General features: G+C 36.2%; 1 protein-coding gene across 2 annotated transcripts in view; it reads right to left on the minus strand.

Annotated features, from left to right (window-relative positions):
* RXFP1 (relaxin family peptide receptor 1) overlaps positions 1-24,193 on the minus strand; it is an 87,620-nt gene that overhangs the window by 20,145 nt on the left and 43,282 nt on the right. For both annotated transcript variants that reach the window (XM_021539588.3, XM_085578011.1), the window contains one exon: positions 7,919-8,074. In XM_021539588.3, coding sequence (XP_021395263.1) covers positions 7,919-8,074 — 156 coding nt within the window. The remainder of the gene's footprint in view (positions 1-7,918; positions 8,075-24,193) is intronic.

A 24,193-nucleotide genomic window follows, 5' to 3' on the forward strand; every position in this document is an offset into this window, starting at 1 on the left:
TAATCTAACAGCATGAATACATCTATAGAACCTTTAGTTGCTTGAAAGTTCCTTCAGCAGTAAGCCACTACAGTGAAGACCAGGAGACACATAAGTCTAATGAAATGCAAGTTCCTCTTAATTACCAACAAGATTTAAAAATCACAGTAGCAAAACTGATTAAAAATCCTAAAAATTTCAGCAAAGCTATTCCATGTGCTAATACTTGCACATCAGAGTAAATCCTATTGTTTTGGTGCCATATACTGTGGATGGATGGCAATGACAATAAAATTTGGCCATATACAAAAAATTTCCATGTGAAGATTGAAAATTCTGTGTTTTCCCAGGTATTTGATACATATTTGAGTATACTATAAATATTTACTTTATGCCTCGCAAACAGAATTTTCTATCTAGGCTCAAAACTAAATAGCACTTCATACATTCAAATCCTGTATTTTAGGTATGATGGTAAAAATGCTATGCCAGGAGAGCACAAGAACAACTATAACATTATTAATTACTAGTATTAATTTGAAATATGAAAATATCAAGGTCTTCTGCAATGTGCTGTGACACAAATTAAATTTTTCATCCCTTATAAGCAATCTTGTAATATTAAAACATATGTTTTGTATAGATGCTTTGAAATACTGCATAGAAATTTAGATTTCTGCTATGGAAATATAGAACATTATTTAATGAACCTACAGAACAGCAATAATTCTGTGTACAATTATAGACCTTCAAAGAAACACATACAAATCAGCATTATATTATACAGATTGTTAGTGAGTTTATCCTGTTTAATTTTTATCGGTCCCTTTTAAAAAAAGATCTGGTCTGTTGTAACTTATTTCTTCAGGCAAGCCAGTCAGCTGGTGACCATGTGGCACACAGTAACAGATGAGGTTCATGTTTTTAGAGGCAAATAGGTGCAAGACTTCAAACAGCCACTCCCTGCCCCAGTTCTTTAGGAAACCTCTGTGTGTGATGAACGTCTAAAAGTGAATTTACAACTGGGGAGTGGAGCACTGTCCTTTGTTCAGGGAACTCTTAGGGCTGAGAGCAACACAATAGTAAATACATTTAGCCAGTGAAAAACCCCTCTGGAGTCAGAAACAAATTAAATCTACATGCCTGTTCTTGCTTCAGTAGACTGGAAAAATGTGGCTATGACACTGTGATTAAAAAACAAATGCAGACACACTGCAACCATTGCCTAGCTGCCAAAAAACCAGTTTTACAGAGCTATCAGCAAAATTGTCCAGAAGCCAAAGTTTTAAACACTGAGGAAACTTGTGCTCTCAAAATAGCTCAGGCTACTTTGTTCCATTAACTGCTCTACATAATTAAAGATACTGTTAACAAAAAAAGATAGAATTAAACACGAGCACTTTTTTTCTTCCATTCTTCCTTTTAATATTGCTTGTATGAAAAGAGTAGTCAAATGTGTAACAATAGTTGCTGGTTTTTAATGTCCCATTCATGGCAAAAGAGTCTGGTTTGCAGAGGTGCAAGGGATTAGGGCCAATGTGTGTGATTTTTTTTTTGAAATGAATAAGACTTCTGGTGCTTGCATTTTTTACAATACTTATGTTAAAATACTTTTTATTCTAAGTGGGACTTTTATTTGTGTTACTTGCACATAAAGACTTCCTCTAGAGATTAATTAGTAATAAATGAAGAGTCTATGTTAACAACCAGTTCTGAGATGGACCATAAGAGCTATTCAGTAGTGTGATATGGCAGTAACACTAATTTTAATGAAGAATAAACTGTACTTCCCCAACCAATTAAATTTGTAATAAGAAGGATTGAGGCATTTATTTATGACATCTATATATCACAAACTGCATGAAAAGAAACTGTATATTATACCTGATATTTTTGGGACAGGTTGTAGAACCTAGATTTCTTCATCTAAAGGAAAAAAATCTCACTGCTAGCACAGTGTTTCCAGTGTTTTCCAGATCTATTGAGGAAGGCTGGTACATGATAACAAACATTGGGTTTTCAAAACATATGAGCATTTTATGAGTTTCTTAACTTAGGTAAGTTATGATTCTTTGCTCACTGAAGACAGTGGGAGTCTCTCATGATTTTAGTGGAGTCAGTCCAAGTCAGTTCTCACTGGGATTGGCTTTGCTTCATAAGCCAGATGTTGTGACTGAAGATATCACATCAGTCATACTGTTTGCATTTTAAATTAGAACTGAACATACCAAATGCAATAGCTGTATAGATTTTAACTGTGTGTTTATGTGCTATCAAACCCTAATGGAAGTTAGGAAAAAGTTTTGCATCTGAAAGCAGGATTATTTATAAAGCAATGAATCCACCATTACTTTACATACAAGGGATTTTCAGAACCTGCAGCTACAGGATGCTGACACATAGCATTAGTTATATTAGTGACAGAGCAATAGGAATTAATCTCAATCTTCCAGACACATAAAATATTTTCAAATTGGCCAGGTTGGACGTAAAGCCCAGAGGAAAGCCCAGATCATTTTGAGTTCTGATTTTGTTTCTATATTTTCCCCAAACTAAATGTGACAGTTGATGGGTGGTTTTGAAACAAGAAACTGGAGGTAACCCTCACTGCAATTTACTGGGAGGCTTCTCCCCAAATAACTGGCATCATATAACCAGCACAGCTAATTTACAGTTCTGATGATCAAATTGTGCTGATGACCCAGCAGAATGTATGGAATATGAGAAAAGATATTGTAACAATGGTCTTAGAAAATCAGGCAGGAAAAATATCTATGCAGTCTCTCAAAATATACCTGCATTAAGAATTTTTGCAGCAATTTTTAATTAGTATGTTATGACTACAAAATGGCAACTGACCCTGTGTTGTATCCAGCAGAGATAATTCCACAAAAGTTGTTTGACTGAGAACATTGTGCTTTTATCACTGCAATCAATAGTAGGATTTTTAGTCAGGGAAACCTGACCCTCATCTAGGAAGAAAAACTTGCTTATTCAGCCCTCTAAGTAGAAGGCATATCAGAGAATTTCAAAAAAAGAGAATATTTAATAATAAAATAATAAATATAATAAAGTAATAAAACAACTTATTATAAATAAATTATTAATACAATAAAAATATTTAATTAAGAGCATATGAAAGAACTGTTTTGGCTGTGTCCAAAACTATTCTAGGTATTTTGAAAACAGAAATAACCATTGATCATTGCTGGCAGTGTTAGCTGTCTTCTTCCAAATGCATGGAGTACATTTATGTTATGATTAATTTTTCATATTTTTTTTTCCAATACTTTGCGAGTCAAGATTTGTTCACCTAAAGAAACACACACCTTGTAATGAGAAAACACACGTGGGCGCAGTGCAAATCTATATCATAAATATTGTTGTTCTGTTATTTTTGTTTTGCATTAATCACCCATTATTTTTATCTATTATTAATTTTGGTTTTGTTTTATCATTAAACATCACTGTGAAGGCAGAAATCTCAAAACTCTTCTTTCCATGAATTTGTACTTGGGAATATGTACCTGGCACATTTAGTATGCCAGTGGACATCAAAGAGATTTCCTAGAGACTGTTTAGACTGCATGAACAGTCACATTGCAGCAGTAATGTCTTCAATGTGAGAAATATTTGTTACTTATTTTAGGAACAATTTCCGTGTCAACACTGCCATGACATTATATGAGCAGAATTTGTGATTATGCCTATTTATCCTTGGACATGTTTAAAAAGCAATGAAGTAAACAAAAGTTGTAACCTCCCATCTATAAATGCCAAGTAGCTACAGATTTAAACCTTACAGCTGTAAATAAATGGGAAAAGCTCTTCCCTGGAAAGTCAGGCTGAAGCCATTATGTTTGATATTGAAGATACTAGGTCTAAACAGTATCAAACTTGCTCTGCTTTGCCAATTTGATCTTTAAACAAGCTTGGGACAGAAGGATGCTGAAATTGCCATCTCTTATTTCCCTACAAATTTTGAATTTTGCAAACAGATACAAAAATAACTCCAAGTGAAACATGATAGAGGCTAAATTGCATCACAATGTCCTCAGCCTAATTAAGAACTCAGTACTTTAGCAAGGATGGAGCAGAACAGCAGACTAAAATTTACTGCTCTTTTGAGTCTAAAAAAGGACATTTCTCAAAACCATAAGCTTTATGACAAATTACAAAACTTTAAATTATTTTTATTTTAAAATATTATTTTCACGACAGATTTGCAGAGATACTTTTTTCCTCTTAGTGGACTATGTTTTCAAGTTCAAAAGGTGAGATTACATTTTCCATGCATATTTAAGGTTATCCATCCATCGTTCAGGCAGAGCCTCCCATCACTGCAGGCATGATAAATTGCCAGCTGCCTTCTCTTATTGCAGTTTACTACATTGCCTCAAGCTCTTGCCCATTAGGGTATAGCACACAGTATTTTATTGATTTTTGGAAAGAAAACTTGGTGGCAAAGGCATGAATTTTCAGACATGAGTGGCTCCGCTCAAGTGTGAAATATCAGCTATAATTCACTCCTTTCCAGAAGTGGAAGAAATGCTGAGGCTGAGCTGGCAAGCAGGATATCCATGCCCTGAGGTTAAACACTAACACGGAATTCTGACTCTGTTCCTGACTCTACCTATGATCCTAATTTGAGATCTTCACTACTCAGGACCTTATTTTTATGTTTATTATTTGGATGTGGAAAGGAGGGTGGAAGTGCAAGAGGAAGCAGAATTGAAGAGGGCACCACAAATCTTTGTGTGCCTAATCTGGATAATGAGCATTGATCACAGCACTTTTGAAAACGCATGTCTCAGTGAGGATTTGGTTCATTTGAAATATTCATAATCATATTTTGCTGTTACCAGGCACACAGTGCCTGAGGCAAGATTAATACTGCAAATAACCTCAGAGACTACAACAATTTTTTACAACAATAATTTCTTACAAATATAATCTTGCAAAGATTACAACTATAATTTCCTTATAGAAATAAAGTTGGGAATGAGACAAATTTGTTCACTAAAAGAAGAAAGGAACCAATACAAGACAGTTTGAGTAAAACTTCTAATAACATATTTTACTTTACATTTCCATGCTATATAGGCTGGTTTTACTGCAGACTTTAGATGGTGCTTTATCATTACTGTTAGTGAAACAGTTTGTTTACCTAGCTTTGTTTGAAATACATGCACTAAAAAAAAGGGGTATTTTTGAACTGCTTTGAGGGTCTACGTAGATTTTTTTTTTCCCCTCCTGCACTTGTTGGGTTTAATCCTGTAGATTGGTCACCTCAGAGTTCCTCAAATTGATGCAAAAGTGTTCAGGAACTGAAAAGTTGAGCTATTTAATTAGAATACTTAATGGACAAGATTAAAATTTCCATGGCACTGAATGAAGCAATTACTACACTTGAATAACTTAATTTTTAATTTCTTTTCTGTAACCAATACCAATGACTTTAACTGAAAACTAGTTGTAAACTTTAAAAAAAATGGGGAGAAGGAGCCAGATATAACTGCTGGCATGAGGCAGGCATCTTGAAGAGATCCTAGGAGTGGTGGGAAAAACAAAGACATATGGTTTCTGTGTCTCAGGAACTAATTATTGAGGCCCCTTTTCTTCTATTTTAACTAAGATGAATAATCAAAACCAGAGTTACCCCACAAAGATCTCCCCACTTACTATGTGTGGAATCATTGCAGAAAATCTCCTCAGAACATTCCATATACTCAGACAAAGAAGTGACTATTTCTTTAACTGTACAACAAAGTATGGCTGCAATACCAATTTTTGAGAAAACATTACTGCTGAATATTACACTAATGCATTTCTAAGTGAGAAGAGGGGGTCAAGATATGAGAAAAACACAAGTGGCATAGTTCTTCCCTGTAGGCCCATACAATGACTCTTCATCTTTTGTAATTTAAGTTTTCAAAAATCAAGATTAGCTCATTCTTGAATTACAATACACAGAAAGGGATTCAATATCACAGCTGAATTGTCTTGTATGTTCATTTCTATAGAAGAACAATAAGGCATTACTAAGGACTTTGTTATTCATTGCTTCAGGGTTCAGTACTAAATCACTTCTTCCAGTAATCTCCCTGCTCACTGACTACCCATGTTACTTCTAATTGAATTTTTGAAATTGGTTATTCATAAACCAAGAATATCTCAGTTCTGTGTCAGTAATAAGATGAGATGCAAAGAGCTCTTTGATAAATGGTCTCAATGATCTTAAATTTTTTTCCTACCTAAAAAATTCTATGATCCTATACTGTCTTGTACCTCCCATTAGAAAACTGTGTAATGGGCATCATATTAGCATCATATTAAGCTGTATCTTTCAGCAAGTCCTTTTATGATAGACTTTGTGGTATTATACAGAAATGAAAAATTGATAAAGCAATTGTTTATTCTCCTTGGACTTAAACATGTGCAGGAATCATCACTGGCAATTTCTGCTACTGTAGGTCAAGATGACTCAGAAAAAACAGAGCAAACAGTTTTTGTTCAGGACTTTGACTATTTACAGCAGAAAGTAGGTTTGTAGCACCAGCAAACCATAAAAAACTACAAAATGGTGCAGGTCCTCTATATGGGATTAGAATTAAAAATCACTTTAATATGGATTAAGACCCTGAAATAGAATAGGTATAATAATAAGAATCTTCACATAGGTACACAAATCATCTTCACATGCAATGAGAACAACTACTTTCAAAACCTCATTGGCTTTACTGAGAGTGCTGGTGAAAAATACCTTTACCATATTTTGTTTGAAATTTCTTTCAGAAAATTTCTTTCAGTATACATCGCAGGGTATTTTTACTTAATATTTTAATTCTTCTCAGTCCCCCCACCCAGATCTGATGGCAACATGCCTGTCTGGGACAAACAGTTCAGCTGCTTGGCTCTGGGAGCTGGAGGCAGCGTGTGAGGCAGAGCATGGTGCACCTGCCTGCCCGCCATGGCTACAGGAAAACTGTAAGGAGTAGGAAGCCTACTTCCCCCATCTTCCATGGATCAGCAGCTCTGGAGGGCACCTCTGAAATAGCCAGGCTGGAAGTAACAACAGTAAATAAAATGTGCTAGGGCCAATTTTCTCTCCCTGTGTTCTTAGCGCACAACCAAATGGTGAAGCTCTCTCCTCACAGAACATAGGGGTCCCTTTCCAGACTGTCCCATGTCTGTGCCACCTCAGAGCTGTGTCCAAACACTGCATGAGAGATGCTACTCAGCATAGACAAAAGCTGTGCCAGGGCCATGTTCACAAAGAAGCAGCATGGACAGGTAAGTGCCCATGCAAAGCCCTGGCCCTACCTGGTTTGCAGGAGAGGTAAAGCCAAAGCCTACAAGCCAGGAGAAGATCACAGCTACTATCCAGAGGGGCTAGGAGTGACAAGGATCAAAACAGCATGCACAAGTGACCTGACTATGTGTATGCCCTGAGATTTTTACATTTTCAACCACCAAAGCCTGCTGATAATTCAGCTTGGACAGTACACTTACCGATGCACATGTTTCCCAAATTAGGACATAAATAATTTCTGAAGAACCTTGAAAATTTTTCTAAATTATGTTTCCTGCATTAAGTCACATTAAGCTTTTCATAAACTCTGTTGGAGAACACATCTTTGAAAGATCCATTTTTAGACATCAAAATAACATGTACAAAGAGGTTCAAAGCAGGGAAAAAATTGGATACTGATAACTGATACCATATACAAAGAAAAATGCAGCCCATTCTTCTTTCCCTAGCACATGATTTGCTAAGGAAAGAAGGTGGCTTTATTAGCTAAAGCAGACCTACTGCAACCCCTGCAAAACATGTAATTTTCCTATTGCTGACACTGCACAGCCTCCTGTTTGGTGTGAGCACTGCCTGGGTTTCAGTGACTACATGAGCAAGACACGAAGCAAAGTCGCAGCCACGTACCACAGTTGTCTTCGTCAGCCCGATTGCCGCAGTCATCCTCACCATTACAGTGCAGCTGCTGGGGCAAACACTTTGTGATGTTGCCACATGGAAAGTAGCCCAGGGGGCACCTGGTGACAGCTCCAGAAACATGATCTTCCAAAGAGTCACAGATGACTAAATGGGAACAGAAAAAATATGTTTGTTTTATGATGTGTTTAAAAGTATTTGATATTATGCCTCTGTAAGTACTCATTTACATTTGAATGTGAATATGAAGCAACAGAAATGTATTAATTCATTGGAGATGAAATTAAAACACTATATTAAGTACTTATTAAACTTGGCAAAATATTTTATATTGTTAGCTAATTAAAATTTCCTTTGATATAAAGCAAACAGGTAATTCCTCCCTATTCTTCCTCAGAATAAGATCAAAATGTTAATGATACAAGACAAATTACCTAAGGCCACGATTTTAAAGGATTGTTTCACTATTTATTATAACAATATACCAGATAAGCTATAGGTATCTCTGCCTATGGAAGGGTGGTTGGAGCTAGATGATCTTTAGGGTCCCTTCCAACCCAAACCATTCTATGACATTAATTTGTGCTAAAACTTTAGACCCAGATAGATAAGCCCCTTTAAACAAAGTCAGATCTATATGTGTTTGATTATATTCTAATTTTAAAGAAACTTGGTGTAAATGGATCAAGGATCAAAGAACAAGGCAACTAGGATTAAATCTGTGACACAGTTTTGCTGAAAATTTAGTAAGACATCATGAAGGGGCCAATTATGAATCCTTCAGAAGAGCTGTCAGTCTGATCAAAAAGCTGTGGTGATATTGCTCAGAACATATCAATGTGAAGTTTAGATACACAGATGCTGTTCTGCTGAGCCCATGCTTTCCAGGAAGGAACTTCAGAGAACACAGGACTTCATTCATGCAGTGCTGAGGGGAAAGGTAGAGGGATGCTGATAAGGGACAGCCAGGGTGGCTGCAGGACCCAGCCTGTCCTCTGTTCAGTTCTGTGTGCTGCAGCAGCTGCAATCACTCACATTTGCAGAGGCATGATGCCTTAGCAGTCCCACCAGTGCACCTGAGGGACAATTCTACCATCACCATTTTTTTTCCCCCAAAAAATGTGATTTAACTACTGCTTCTGTGATGGATTGCAGGATGCCAAGTCAGATTGCTTGTTGTACAAGACCAGCTTCTTCCCAAGAGCATACTATGGAGAGGGTTTAAAATTACACTAGAATTAAATTTGTTCAGTGCACAACATGCTGGAAATGGAGAAAAGCATCATCAGGACAGAACACAATCCAGTGGTCTTCATTTCCAAAGCTTCCCTAAACCTACCCAGTACCTTTCTCCAACGGTCTCCTGATTTAATTTTTAAAGCTCTTTCAAAAAAGAGTATCGCTTTCTTATTAGAGCTACCATTTGACCTAATGCATACTGTCACAAAAAAAAACCAAAATACAGATTTTATTTTAAATTTCATTGTGATTTTAGGGCACTTCAAATACTCTCTACAAACTTTATTAACTGTGATGTGAAGCTTGTTCTGGTAGAAAAACTGCTAATTCTGAAACATGCAACTATTTTTCTGGGCTATTTTCAAAGACAAAATATAAATCTTTCACAAAACTTCCCCAGAATAACAAGGAATGTTCTTGGACAACATCTGATTTTTTGCACTCATTTTTCTCTTGAGAAAATCACCTGAAATTCAGTCAAGTATTTCAGATTCATAAAAAAATCCCTTCCAGAAAAACTTAATTCCAGTTAAGCCCTTGACAATGTTTACAACTCTGAAAAATTGGAGTGTAAGAGCTGTAGCTACAGAAAATGGAGATAAATATCCTCTATATGTGCAGAGTTATCCTTGCTGTCAGAAGCATCCTGAATAGAAAGTTGTATACTAACCACCACTGAATGATGCAGAAAAGTTGATTTCCTTTTATCCACAAGTATATAACCCATGCAATTACTCAAAGAACATCAGCTCCTTAAGACTTTTATGTGTAGGTACCAAAAGTTTAGCTACGTCCTAGACAAAGGGTGAATTCACACTTGCACAAAAAAATAAAATTCACACTTTATATTGTTCATGAATTTCTCTGCTGCTCTGTGCTTGTATTCAGAACATTATGATTAACTTGTTCCACCCAAAAAGAAGTAGCAAGAAAAGCTTATGTAGGCATATTGTTAAGCAGTGTATGTGTACTACTTATTGTCTTAGGTCTCTTTCTTTGCAAAAGGCTGAACAGGCAACTGAGGCTCCCTTAAGTGATACAGTCTGAGTACCTACCAAAACATTGGTAAGAGATACCAGTATGGAAAAAACCACCATAAATGAAAACATCCCAAACAGACTATCAAAAAACCTCTCGCATTTTATCAAGCTTTTAATTCTACATGCTAAAGACATATTTAGACTGATGTGAACCTTGTGCTTAAAGGGGCTGATCTCCATGCAGTTTAAATTTCGAATAAAGGATTTATCTTCTCACAGTATCATTCAATCATGCTGACTTTCACAGCATGTTCCAAAAATTATTATTAACTATTCAAATAATATTAATCCCTGAACTAATAATGAATTTACTGTTTCATTTTAGAAATCTGTACTTTGCCAGAAAGAATAAGTCCCTCACGATGGTCAAAGTTTTGAATTCTCTGTACATTTATAGCCTTGATGATATCTATTCTGAATCTCTGCGTTATTAATTTGTGCTATGTTGGAGTACCCTGGCATGTAAATATCTGCCTGGGAAAGGAGACAACACAGCTTCAAAACTCAACAACTTCATCCCAGCTGTAAAATCAGTGAAAGCACTGGTCTTTGTCCACTGACTTGTTAACATCACTTTGTTTAGGCAAAAAAAGACAGAAGTTTGGACCCTGCTGATTGCAGGAGATTTATGTATGGAAAAGCCCCCAGTTCTCTGGGGAAATATTTGGTAAAGCTGACAAAGGTAGACAGGAGATAAGACAGTAAAAACTGTTGTAAAATGCTAGATAATATTCAAACAATTATCTTTTGGATTGAGGAAATTTAATTTTGGTCTTTTATGTGAGGAAAATGGACGAGGATAGCACTGCAACAACAGCTATTAAAAAATATGGTTACTGTTCTGCAAATAAAGAATTTACTGACATTGGAGTTCACCATGACAAGATAATGATCTATCACTCCATCTTTGTCATGTGGTATTAAAGTTGTTGGCTTTTCTACATTTGATTGATTTTCCACTATGAAAAAATTGAACCACTCTTCTCATATCTTGTTTGTCCCTTTTTTTTAGCAGCTGAAAGATGAAAAGTGATAAACACACGACAGACTTGCTTATTAGAAGGTTTGCTTTTATAGATACCAAGTAAAGGAGCCTCTTCTTTGTATACCTCATAAAGAAAATTATCTCCAGGCTTCCTGTGACATAGAGATAATTGCACACATTTCAGATATTCTGTACCAGAAAATTTCTTTTCGTAATGTTAAGCAAAAATATTAAAATATTTGCAATATTCCAAGAACAAAGAGCAAAGAAATAGGTTAGCTGGTATCAGTACAAACAGAAAAACCACAAAAAAACCTCTTTCTGTCTCTTGTCTCAATATAGAAAAATGTTTAACTTACAAGCATGTTCATGATAGTGCAAATATAGAAAAATGTTCAACTTAGCAGCATGTTCATGATAGTGCAAATTAAATATTTCTGGCTGTTGTATATTTAGGGTCCCCTGCAATACCCCAGATTAATCTCAAATTTTCAAAATGAAAACAAGAATTCCTGTTGTGCACCTTTTTAACTTGTCCAGACTGGCTGCTTTGAGATGCTTATTGCTATAAGACGCGTGTGGCAATGAGGAAAGTGGATAATTTTCACAGCTTGTCTTTAAATATATGACTAAGTTAACTCTGCTTTCCTTTGCTAAAGGAATAAGCATGAATTTGGTTGTCATCTAGTAAAGAGGATAAGGCTTTTTACTCTGTTGCATGGATGCAGAATCACTGGGGAAAGAACATGACAGCTCCTCTTTAAACAGTCATAAAATGAAATAGAAAGAAGGAACGCATTTGGGAAAGCCAAGAACAAGATGTTCCCAGGACACCACGGATTGGCTTCCAACTAAATTGATTAATTAGGCTTGCTAGTTTTGTGCATTTTTTGAAATACAGTGATTGGGTCACAAGTGCTGTTTGAGAAACCAAATAAGGCACATGCACAATAAGAACACAGACTTAACACTTGTAGGTTCCATAAAACAGGCGAGCATGACTCCTTAAAGGGAACAGTTCTGGGCTGGTGGGAGTGAGTCATGAGCACTGAAACCAACCAAAGGCATCACTCATTGCTTGGTACCCACTAGTCACACCAGTCTCAACTGTGCCACATATCAGTTCAAAAAAAGGCATATCATAATACCAGGAAAATATTTTTGTCTTTTCAAGAATTTGAATGACATGAAATCCAGTGTCATGAATCCAAAATGACTCATAAATTCCATCAGCCAAATAAGCTGACTTGTTTTCTCTCACTTTGAGTTAGCACTTCAAAAGGGTTGGGGAAATCCAATTGCTTTTTAAAAAGGCTCCTTAAATGCCAGGAACCAAGGAGTGATTATGGAAGAATCCACCCTGTATTTTTCTGATGGAAAATTATTCTACCTACAGAAGCCCAAGATCTTGAAATGCACTCATGAAAAATGGGTGACACTTTTCCAATCTTACATAACATTTTTTAGTTGCTGTACTTCTAGACACAGTGGGAGATGGGCTGGAGAAACAGAAGACTGAAAATAGTCTTGCTTTGATACAGAATGTTTTGTTCTAATAAAACAGAAGCAACTCATAAAATATTGAAGTTAAAATTGATTTTACCTGTAATTTTTGTGCTAGCTTGAATACTTCAAGCTGACAGTGATTAAAATTTATCCCATTTTGTTGAATGGTATATTAAGGGCATGTGAAATGGCTTTAGAAAACCTTTAGCATAATGAAGAACAAATCTCATAGGCCCATTACCTTCATTTGTAAAGATGAATAATTAGAAAAAGATTATAAGAGTTTACAGCTATGAATTACTTTAACTTACAAGATGTTTAATTAATTCACAAAGAATGGAGGTGACTAGTGACTGACCAGCTTTGATCAGATGCATTTGAATCACCAAATAACAGAAAAGAACATACAACAGGTTAAAATGGTATTTTTAAAAAATAATTTGTCTGAATTTGACCATTACAACAATAGGTAGAAGTGAATGAAGAAATGGAGTTCATTCTTAGATTAATTTTCCTGGTTTTGTTCAGAATTTTCCGCTTCTTCCCACTAAACAAAGGATTTTTGAGTAATGTATTACTGAGACAAGGATGAAGTTAGTCCACTGTATTTCAGACAGAAAAAAAAAGTTGACTTCTGCATAATTTCATTTAACTCATTATAACTTTATCAGTGAGAATAGGTTTTTTTTTTTCATCATGTAATTTTATAAAGACTCTCCTAAAATGCGTTTTTTTGGAGAAGCTTTCTAGTGATATCTGGGAAAATTTAACAGGCATCTCATATTATTAAATGTCAATAAAACTAAAATTTAAACTGTCCATAAATAACATAATGAAAATAGATTCCAGTTTCATACAAGAACAAAACAGAGTTTATACACTTGTACTTTACTGCTGTTAATATACACACACTTGGGGTAAAATCTTGGGCAAAATTTGTATACCAAAATAGACCTTGGTCTAGTGGCAATAGATTCTTTGGCATTAATCCTTGAGACAAAGTGTCTATGGCTTAAAGGATTTAAATAGCTGTACAGGGCACTCACAGAAATGTAATTTAACTGTTATTACCACACTGCCTTTTCTGTAATTTGCGCCTCCGCTTTGGTTCCATAGTTGTCCAGCCCTGAAGTCCATAACATTTTCTAAATGTACATATTGCATATGTATTATGTTTTTAATTTTAGGTTTGATTGGGTGCAAGTGACACAGTGTAATTTATTCAGAATGACAGATTCATTTCTAAAACACTAGCAATTTTTTTTATATTTAGCTATTACTTTTGCAACCAGAAATACACTTTCAGTTTCATTGCATTACATTTATCTTTAGCAAACTATATTAGATGTCGCTCTAGGAGTGCTTGAACCACACAGATATGTTTATATTTGCTTCCATTAAACAAAATACAGTGCAATGGGTTTTAGCAAAAATGGTGCATATAATATGACTCTTGCATGCCAATCTGATAATTATCTTGGATTTTAATTTCATAAAGTACCTTCATATCTTGCTGTGGATTACACAATGCTTTCATTTCAGAAGCATTTTCCAAAGCAGAAAATTTGTGCTATCTTTTTTGAAAATACCACCTCCGATCTCACAACAACATCACTAGTTATCAGTTATGCCACAGATAATTCAGTCTAGTTAATCCAGTTAGAGGGTTGGAAGATCCTTGTTGTCTAACTGCCAGATAAATCCACTCCAGAGCTGGAAACTGCCAGTAGAACAACTCAGACTGGTGACATGGCACATTGCCACAGGATTTGGATTTTATACCTTTTATTAATTTGTTGTTTTGTTCTGATTGCACAGAATAAAAAGATTCTGGTGTGCATAAAGAACTGAAAGGGATAATAGCTCTAAAAACCCCAATATGAAGTAAAATTAGTTCCATCCAAACCCTCCAATTTTGTAGGGCTTTCCCAGAGGATGAGGGTTCAGCACAATATCTAACAAAGCCACAAATTAATGAACAGTCATACCTTTCTATTGCTCCACTCTTTTTCCTCTCCCCAAATAAACAGAATTTAAATTATATCTGATTACAATTTCTGTTTAGAAACAAGTTCTAGTTCCATATTCTGACATGATTTCCAATAGAAAGTACATCAAGGTAAGCTTTCCTTTGCCCCCGTGTTTTTTGCCTTAGTGTAACTTCTCAATTTCACTAATTTCTTTCTCACAGCAGAGCAATATCAAGTCGAAGGCTGGCCATATGAAACACTGGGGTTTTGTTCAAGTGGTGTTAGGTATTGAATAGAAATGAAGGCACCAATCCAAATGTGTTAAATACACAGTACTAGTCAGTACCATCCCACCTGGAAGGCCTGGAAAGGGAAGGATTAACCATCATAATAAAGGAAACTGCTCTCCCAGGAGTTAATTCGTTCTCACAATCACTATTGGGTGTGTTTAGCCTGGTTCTTGGAGCCCCAAAGGGAAAAGAAGTTTGTGGCAAGTAATGTTTTTTTTTTTTCCCTCATTTGGAACACAGCATTTATGAGGTAATGATTTGAACATATGTAATAAAAAAAAAACAATTAAAAAAGACCTCTGAAGCTTCATACCTGGAATGGCATTTTTTAAATTATGTAATCCTAGGGTAAACGGTTTCTTCTATTGCGGTGTTTGCCAGTTATCTTACAATTATTTTTGTATTTTATAACCTAGTAGTACATGAATGAATGTTCTTTATTTTTTTTTTTTAATCTGAGCAATCCAGTAACAGAAAATTTACTTTAGCCAAAAAATTAAGGACAGATGTTTATTAATCAATTAGTGTCTCTCAAGCAACAATAATTCACCTCATCTAGAATTCAGCATTCTGAATTTCAATACTTAAGGACAGTAGAGATTACTATAAGGAAATTAATTTTGAGCTTGCTGTTCTGAGCAAGTTAATCCAGTCAGCCATGCATAAAGTAAGCAAAAGTGAAACACTGACTAGTGAAAACTAAATTCTTTAAATTACAAACAACAGACATTTGTAATATTTCTCTTAAGTTTCCATAAACAAAAGGCAGATTTAAGTGACTTCATGACACAATATCATATACAGGAGGAAGTTTGCCTACATGTGCATTCATGCATGGAAGCAAAAAGAAATCCAGCAGATGAGACAGAAAATATTTGTAGCAAAGCCTTAAGAGAAAGCTGCAATGAGAAACGGGAATGAAATTAAAAAGGCAATGAACATGGAAATTACTTGGTGATATTCAGATTACAGGATTTTCTGAAAACACATTATTTTCAAAAGAACAGAGCAGCAAAGAATTACCTGGGTATCATTAACTTGTCCTCAAGGCAGAAAAAACCTAAAAGATCATAACCAATTGCCTAAATTTTCTTCTGTCAAAAAGGGCAAGCCTGTCTTCCATTCTTTCCTGTGAAGTATCTACACTCTCACCCCCACCCCAAAACAGAAATTACAGCTAAGTTATGCAATTTATCCCAACTTTGGTATGTTCTTGGGATGGAGAGACAAACCCACAAAATGTAGAATGAAGATCTTGCAGTGCTGATGGTAGAAAAACAGGTTTGAGAACAGCCAGCCCAAACAGTCTGAGGAAAAGAACCTGAAGAGTGGCAGTGGGAGATTCTATTATCTCTTTCTCTGTCTTCTTTTGCTCTCTAGTCTCTTATTTTGCTACAGAGGCACTAGAGCTAAGCAAGCTGGACATCAGCTGCAATTTCAGATTCCACTATCAATGTCAAGTAAGTCTTTAAAAAATAATCTCAGTTATGCTTTTTATAAGACTCCAGACAGAGAAAAAAAAAAGTGTTTTGGGAGCCCTAACACTGTATTTGAAATATGAAACATAATCTGTTTTTTTTCTCTTTTTATTTTTTCTCCCTTTATTGTGGTTTTAGTAACGACTAAAAGGATTGCAATAATAGTTCTTACAATGAAACTAAGCCAGCATAATTTGAAGTGAAGCTCTGAAGCATACTCAAGATTAATCTTGTAGCAATGAAAATACATTATTTCTTGGTCAGCTGGAGACAGGACTGTCTGATATATTTTATTAATTCACATACCTTTTTTACTAAGAATTATTTATAACTATTAAGAATTTAAATTGAATATAGAGCTACAAGTTTAGATTTGGGAGGTGGCTGTGCCTTGTGCCCTACAAGATTCCACCCTCCTGAAGTATTATAAAATATGGAACCCCTTGTTCTGTTTTGAAGTAAAATATTTTAGCAGATTTTAGCAAATCTGTTTTCTAAGACCTCACAGAACTATTTTGAGAAAAATCAGTTTGCAGAATGTGCTTAAATAAATGCATTATTGTTGGATTCTAACTCATTAATCTCTTCTTTGCTTTAAATATCACAAGTTTTCCATTCTCTGCTGTATTCTACTATGAGTACACATAACTCACCACTAAAAGTTTTGACACTTCAGTTAAGCACTTAAAACAGAAATTATCTCAGGTTAATAGGATTTCTGACCTTCGTGAAGTGAATAATGTTAGCTGGTTAAACCACAGAACTGGGGACCCATTTAGGCTGGAAAAAGCCTCTGAGATCATGTAATCCAGCTGTTTGGACCCCATGACCAGAGACATCTGACTTACTTCTTCTTTTGCATGTTGCATCAAAATGTGCATGCAGATTAAGAACAATAGATCTTTAAATGATAACTTGTAGATTTTACGCATTTATCAATGTACATAAAGAAATATCCCATTACCAGCACATATTTGGAAGTTTGGATATCCAAATTAGAAAATATAACAAGAAACAGCATTCAGAAGTGTGGCTCCCTTTTGGATGCACTTCGGCTAAGCAATATCTTTGTGTGGATTGCTGTGGATTTAACCTCCACATAGTTCCTCCTTCTCTTCATTTCATGCTATTTCATCTAACATAAAAGAGGATGATGTCTGCTCCTGACACTGTTTTCTCATTGCCAGCAGTGAGAGCCTGCTCTGTGGAACCAATCTAGAAACCAAGAAACCAATCTAGTTAAATTATTATGTGAAAGCAGTGAATATGTAAATGAAAGACTTAAAAAGAAAAAATGAAAATTTAACCAAATAGTGATAGAACAGAAAGATGTACAAGGTGTTTTATTTTTGCCAAACCATTTTAAGAAAAAGAAAGACCTCCTGTGACATCTAAGTCTTAGGGGTGTAGAAAAACAAACTATTTAATACTTATTTCTGATATGTTTTCAGAAAAAGTAGAAATTTGCCTGTACTCATTCTGCATGGTGCTGAGAATCCATATTGAAGAAAAAGCAAGATTTATAAATGCACATTTGCAGTGTTACTTGATTATTAGAAAAGAATTCACTTCTGAAAACCAGTGTCTATAATTTCTAGGTAAGACTACATAACAGTTGAATCATATGTTTTACATGGAATCGGAGTCCAAGAAATGAGGTCAAGAGGTGCTTTTTATGGTAGATAGGCCTCCTTGAATAAAACTTCTAAAAGATGCAGATTATCTTTGTCAACTGTATTGCTATTAAGTACTCCAGACTAATCAAGACATTCAATCATGTGGCTTTTAAATTAATGATTTAGTCCTTTTCTTCCCCATACACACAACTTTTGGCTTTAACTATGATGTGGGAAGTTTCATTAAGGAATGCTGCTCTTAGCCTATCCAAAGCAGAGCTGATCTATTCCTATCTATTCTTCTTTTTAATTGAAACTTTAAAAAAAAGGGCAAAAATATATTTCTAAGTTTAAAAATACCACTTCCACACTTCCAAGCACTATGCCTTTTTCCCTATGTTGAGCATAATATTGACAATGAGGTCTGTGATGGGAAAAGTCTCTTCTTCCAGGTCAAGCCAGTTATTTCTCCAAGAGGTAATGTTCACCTGCTTTGAACAACTTGTGCATATCTTTGAGCCTCAGTGACTGCACAGTCTCTCCCACTCCTACTGCAGTATTGACACTTGCTCTTCTCTGGAGGAAACACTGACTTGACTGAGACAGACCATTTTGACCAAATAAAGCCTTAGGACTGATACAGAACAGCCATGTGGAACACCATGAACTGTGCTATAGGGCACTGGGTGATTTAACATCCTCTCTGGATAAGCTCTGCTAAGTCATCTCCCATGCACAGATCCCTCAGCATCAGGGTCACTGCTGCTGGGCTCTTCTTCCCACTGCCTGCCTGCCCTCACACCCAGACATGAACTCAGCCTGTCCTCCCAGGGCTGGATCTCCCCATCAGGCCACAGCTGATGGCTCCTGAGACTCCTTCAAACCCTGTTTCCCCATCAGCCTTTCCTTCTGGTGTATTTGTCTTGCTCTGTCACACCAGCATGCTGGATCCCTCATGAGCATTGAGGGAGACACAGCAGGGAGTGAGCACAAGACTCTGCATTACTTCTTTGCTTATACACAGCCACTTTATATGCAACATCTGTTATTAGCAGCATATAGTCTACATCTGAATTCCAACTCAAGATCTTTATATCTCATACATTTCTGATAACACACTTCACTATATTACACACACACACACAACACACCACACTATATTACTGAAGGTATTTTATCTATGCCTTGATTAGTCTTCTAGTGTATTACTGGCATCTTGCTCTTTAGTCTACAGTTTAACCACTTAGAAGCCACAATTTTAAATTCCTAATTGGTTCCTCATACTGCTACAATAATTAGGCTCCCCACTTATAAGTCTTCAGAGATTACTTAGACTACAGTTTAGAATATGATATTATTGCCCAGATGGGGAGCTGAACATTAACATATGTATGCAAGGGCTTCTGCCAATTTGAGGCTTTTATTTTCTGAATCAGTCAGTTTCACAGATTACTTAGAGCACAGCTTTTAGCGATGTCAGTGGCAGCCATGTAATCAACACTGCCATATCAGGATGATCAAACCAAAACCCCTAGGAGATCTGCTATATAATTTTTATCCAGTTGTAAGGCTTTAGGAGCAAGAAATAGGAAAAAGTTTTCCACAGCAGAGTTCTGTTGCTTTCATGAAATGGTCTTAATTTTGTAATCCCCAGCCTCATCCACATTTTCTTAATCTTCTACAGCAAATGAAGAAGGGACCACACATAATTCACCAAAATTTTTGATTCATCCTTTTAATGCAGGACACAAAACATGTGGCTTTGTGGAGTTACAATAGGAAGAAAATTTAGTATGGCCACACAGCACAAATTGTGGCCTTTGCCTAAATTCCTAAGGATTGAGTTTACAAAATTAATAACTTTCTCTGACATAGGTAACATTTGTTATTAGAAGAGGAAATCAGTTTCTCTCCAGCATTTTGTAACAGGACACCATGCTGCATCACTAGTTCAGATCCCTTAGCTCTCCAGACCTCTGTTTGTTGAGAGGGGAGAGTGATCTGACAGTGCTGATTACCAGCCTCTGAGCAGAGGTGCTGCTCTGGAGGAGACATTTTGAAAGAAGTCAGTAAGTCACAGGACAATCTTGGGCTTTGTTCTGGCTTTGCAATACAGAGCTCACCCTACCAAGCACAGCTCCTTTTTCTGCTCAGGCTCATCTTTGCCTCACCCTAGCGGCTTCACTCCCATCCTTTCTTGTCTGATCACTACCTACTTCCCATCATCTCATCTCCTTTCTGTAGAGAATCCTGGTTCTGATCTCACCATCCTCTGACTTCATTCTTCAGATGTTCAGTCACCTCTCTCAGAACTCCCTATCCTTCTGCTTTAATTAACTTTCTGTTCCCTGCTGGCTCCCTCTCTCACATCCCTGTCCTCAGTTTCTACTCTCCCAGATTAATAGTCCTCCTGATTTCCACTTCCCTTTCCAAGTAGCATTATGAGTCTTTTCCCTCAACTCTCTGCTCCATTGTCCCATCTACCTGTCCCTTTTGTCTCTGCTTTCATCATCCTTTTCCAGTCCTTCCTAATACATTTTCACCTCCTCTGTCTTTCAGACACAACAATTATGACTGATCCCCTCAGCTTCTCCTGCCCCCCAGCCTTGCACTAGTCATTTCAAAGTCTGATGTGATGGCTTCAAAGTCATGGCAGTCAAGAGAAAATGCATGCTGAGATGACTGGTGACAGATCCTCTGAGCGTCACACTAGCAGCAAGCAACATCTATTAGAAAAGGTTATTTTTACTTTACTGCAACCAGGCTTGAGCAGCCTCATCAGCTGTAGTGGGATGGCCCGTCAGAGGATTGTCTCTCGGGCACAGTGATATGGTAGAGTACTTAAAAGTACTGTTTAAGAAAATGCTTTGTGTAATACAAGATTATCCAAATTGATCAGTGTAGGCAAAATAATGATTCGTCATATTCAGAAAAAAATTTTGATAAAGTTTTTGCTTGTCTTCTTGTTCAAGATCTATAGATTGCACATGAAATTTCAGCGCAAATGGTTCAAGTCTGCTAGAGTTGCTATCAACAGTCAATAAAGGTTTTCAACTTGGGTAGCTTCTGGGGCTGTTAACAAAGTGGCAAAAACATTCTTGTCCAAGCAGCAGATGCAGGATCTAACCTTCAAAGCTCCAGTTCACTGTTGCGTAGAATTTTCACTACCTTCTAACTGATACTAGGGTAAATTTTACTCAGGAAATCTAGCTTGCATCCCCAATATTCTACAAATATACGGATTTTCATGTTATGCACATGTATATTCACAAGATGAACATTGTTCTTCTAAGTACAGGAAAGCCAGACAGATTAATGACCAAGTTAAATGAAAGAAATAACCCAATATTATTATTACACAATGATAATTTGAGCTTGTGCAAAGGCTGAAGTAATTTCACTTTCCTATTTAGAAATCTGGAAGGAATCTTAAAATATGCTACAAACTATGTAAACAGGAGCACAATCATAAACTTGTAATTTTCTGAAGGATTCAGGCTTGTCTCTTTCCCACATTTAACAGAAAGCATTTGGTATAAAAGATCTTGGCCTTGAAAACAGCTGTCACCTGCATGAAGTACCAGAACAAGCAATGAGATTCAGATGGTTTAAAGAAAGTTGTCCTTGGAATTTTAATGCGAGGGTAAAGGATGGAAAAAATATGATGGGAGAACAGACTGAGGAGGTTAAAGGGGCTGGAGGTACAAGCAGAAATAGGATTGGAAGCATCAGGTAGACGCACAGAACATAAAGGGTTAACTTGTAAGAGTTGTAATTGTTTTTCACAAGGAACCTGCCAAATCTCTTTTGGAACTCACTTTGAATACTGTTCACTACTAATGTTCTTCTGTTTTGCTTAATGATTGATAAATGAATTGTTTGAGATTCTGTCACTTAGCCAAGGTCCAGGAGGATAAAAAAGCTTTTGTCCCCAGAAAGCCAATCAAAGGGACTCTGGAGGCACAACTGTGCCCTGCATGGTTGCAGCAGGTACAGCTGATTATTTTCCTAAGAGAAAAGATGCAGCAGCAGCCAGTGCAATGCCAGCCACACACTGAAGTGACCTGCCCAAGCTTTGCAAGGGGGGTGACCCACCCAGGCAGAAGTTCATCCTGGCTACACATCCAGCACTGCCAGTTCCACAGCTGGATTCTGAATTTACTTATCTCCATGTTATAATCACTGCTGCTGTGCTGACAAAAATCATGACAGAGATTTGTTTTCATAGAAAGCTTTGTTTTCATAGAAAGCTCTACCTGGGATGGTGAATTCCACTTGGTAAAACAGGCAGGTGGTTGCCAATGCATACAAAGATGGATTGCTTGAATGCATTTGATTACTTAGATTTTGGAGGGAAAAGCTTTTCATACACACACACACACACAAAGATTTAATGAAAGATCTCAAGGAAGAGAGTAAAAACAGTGATTGAACTTCAGCTATTGAATTGAATGGATCCAGGTAAATCAAATGCGTAGCTTTTATACAATATATACTCCTTATTTTACTTTTTAAAGAATTAGAAGGATCTGTGACTTTTTAGAAATTAAAAAAAATACCAGCACTAAACATGAAAATCACAACAAAACACAGCTGAACTTGATGTCTATTGAGCAGATGAAATCAGCAGCTTGTAGGTATGGTTATAATTTGCATTGCTGGCTAAAACTCTGAAAGGCAGTGAAACTGTGAACAGTTCACTGAGCAAGGTGAGGAGATGTGACACTAAACAGGAACTAATTTTGGTGCAAAATAGAGTACTAACAGGTGCCAGAGACTCCAGGCATGAATACGCTTTAATCTATGAATTCACTCCTCACTTTAAGAAATCTAGATGAGCCATGTGGTTTTCTCTTAAATATAATACACTATATATGATGTATTAACCTAAAAAGGTAATGGCCATCATAACTAGTAGGCTTGTAGTCATTCACAATCCTCATCTGCTATTCTATTTTGCAGTATGCTTTAATATATTCCAATATGTTTAATAAACTCCATAGCAGAGACTAATTTAACAGGAGAAATTATAGGAACAATTTGCATATATTTTATGAATGTTTCTATGTTTTAATGATTTGACATAGAAAACAGTAATGTGAAGGGCTTAATTTGTTGAAAACACTTAGCCTTTATTCTGCATGACTGGAAGTACTACTTTAAATTTTGAATTATAGCTCATGGAAAATGCAGGTGCATATGAAACCAGACCTTGCTCACAGGTTTGATACTATATCATTATTGTTGCTTTCTTAATTCCAAATACATTAATATCACAGGTTTTTTTCATGCATGCAGCTTGCAATTATATATTCCTCTAAACCATACAGGAACTGCTTAGAGTTTTTTCACTGATTTAACTGAGTTTTGCGACTAGAAAAATAGCTGTGTATGGAGCTCTATTTCCCAAACTCCTAGTGGGGGCAATAACCCTTACAAATCTTATCTTAAACAGCATCCTACGAACACATGAACCCAAAATTATTTCATTTAAAAACAGGAAAGAGAACAAGCTGTTGCACATTACAAAAGATGACAGAATTCAACATTTTGCTCTTATTATGTTAACAAAACTGTTCATATTATAAAGAGTAGCTATTTTCATCTACGCAATCAATGAAACACTACTTTAGTATTGATGTTGTGCAAGAGAAAGCAATTTATAATAATTACAACTGAAAAAATTATTATAATTAGGAGTGTTCAACATATAGATCAGCATCAGCAGCTTCACAGGGACAGCTTTAGCAAGTCATAAGAAGCACTTACAAACAGGGTACTCAAATGAAATGAAGAAAACACAACTGAAGTAAGCAGTATGTCTGGTGTAACTCCCACCACACTGATTTGCATCTGAAGGAAAACTAAAATTGAATTCAGTCTCCCTCTTGTATGTTAAACTGCCTATCGTGCTAAAAATTTCCTTTACCTAACACATTCTGCCTTCTGAGAACTACCTATTCTAGTAGCACTTGCACTGTATCACTTCAAAGTACTGAACTGAGTCTAAAATTTGGATTTCATGACATCTGAGTTAAGTCAGTTTTGCGGGTGTCTTCAATAAATATTTACGGCAAGTATTTATGCAATCTTTAAGCTCTTTGTCGTTTTTAAATTTCAGCTTATAACTATTCATAGTAAC

Source organism: Lonchura striata, chromosome 4 (assembly GCF_050655825.1).
Source record: "Lonchura striata isolate lonStrDom1 chromosome 4, ASM5065582v1, whole genome shotgun sequence".
Lineage (NCBI taxonomy): Eukaryota > Metazoa > Chordata > Aves > Passeriformes > Estrildidae > Lonchura > Lonchura striata.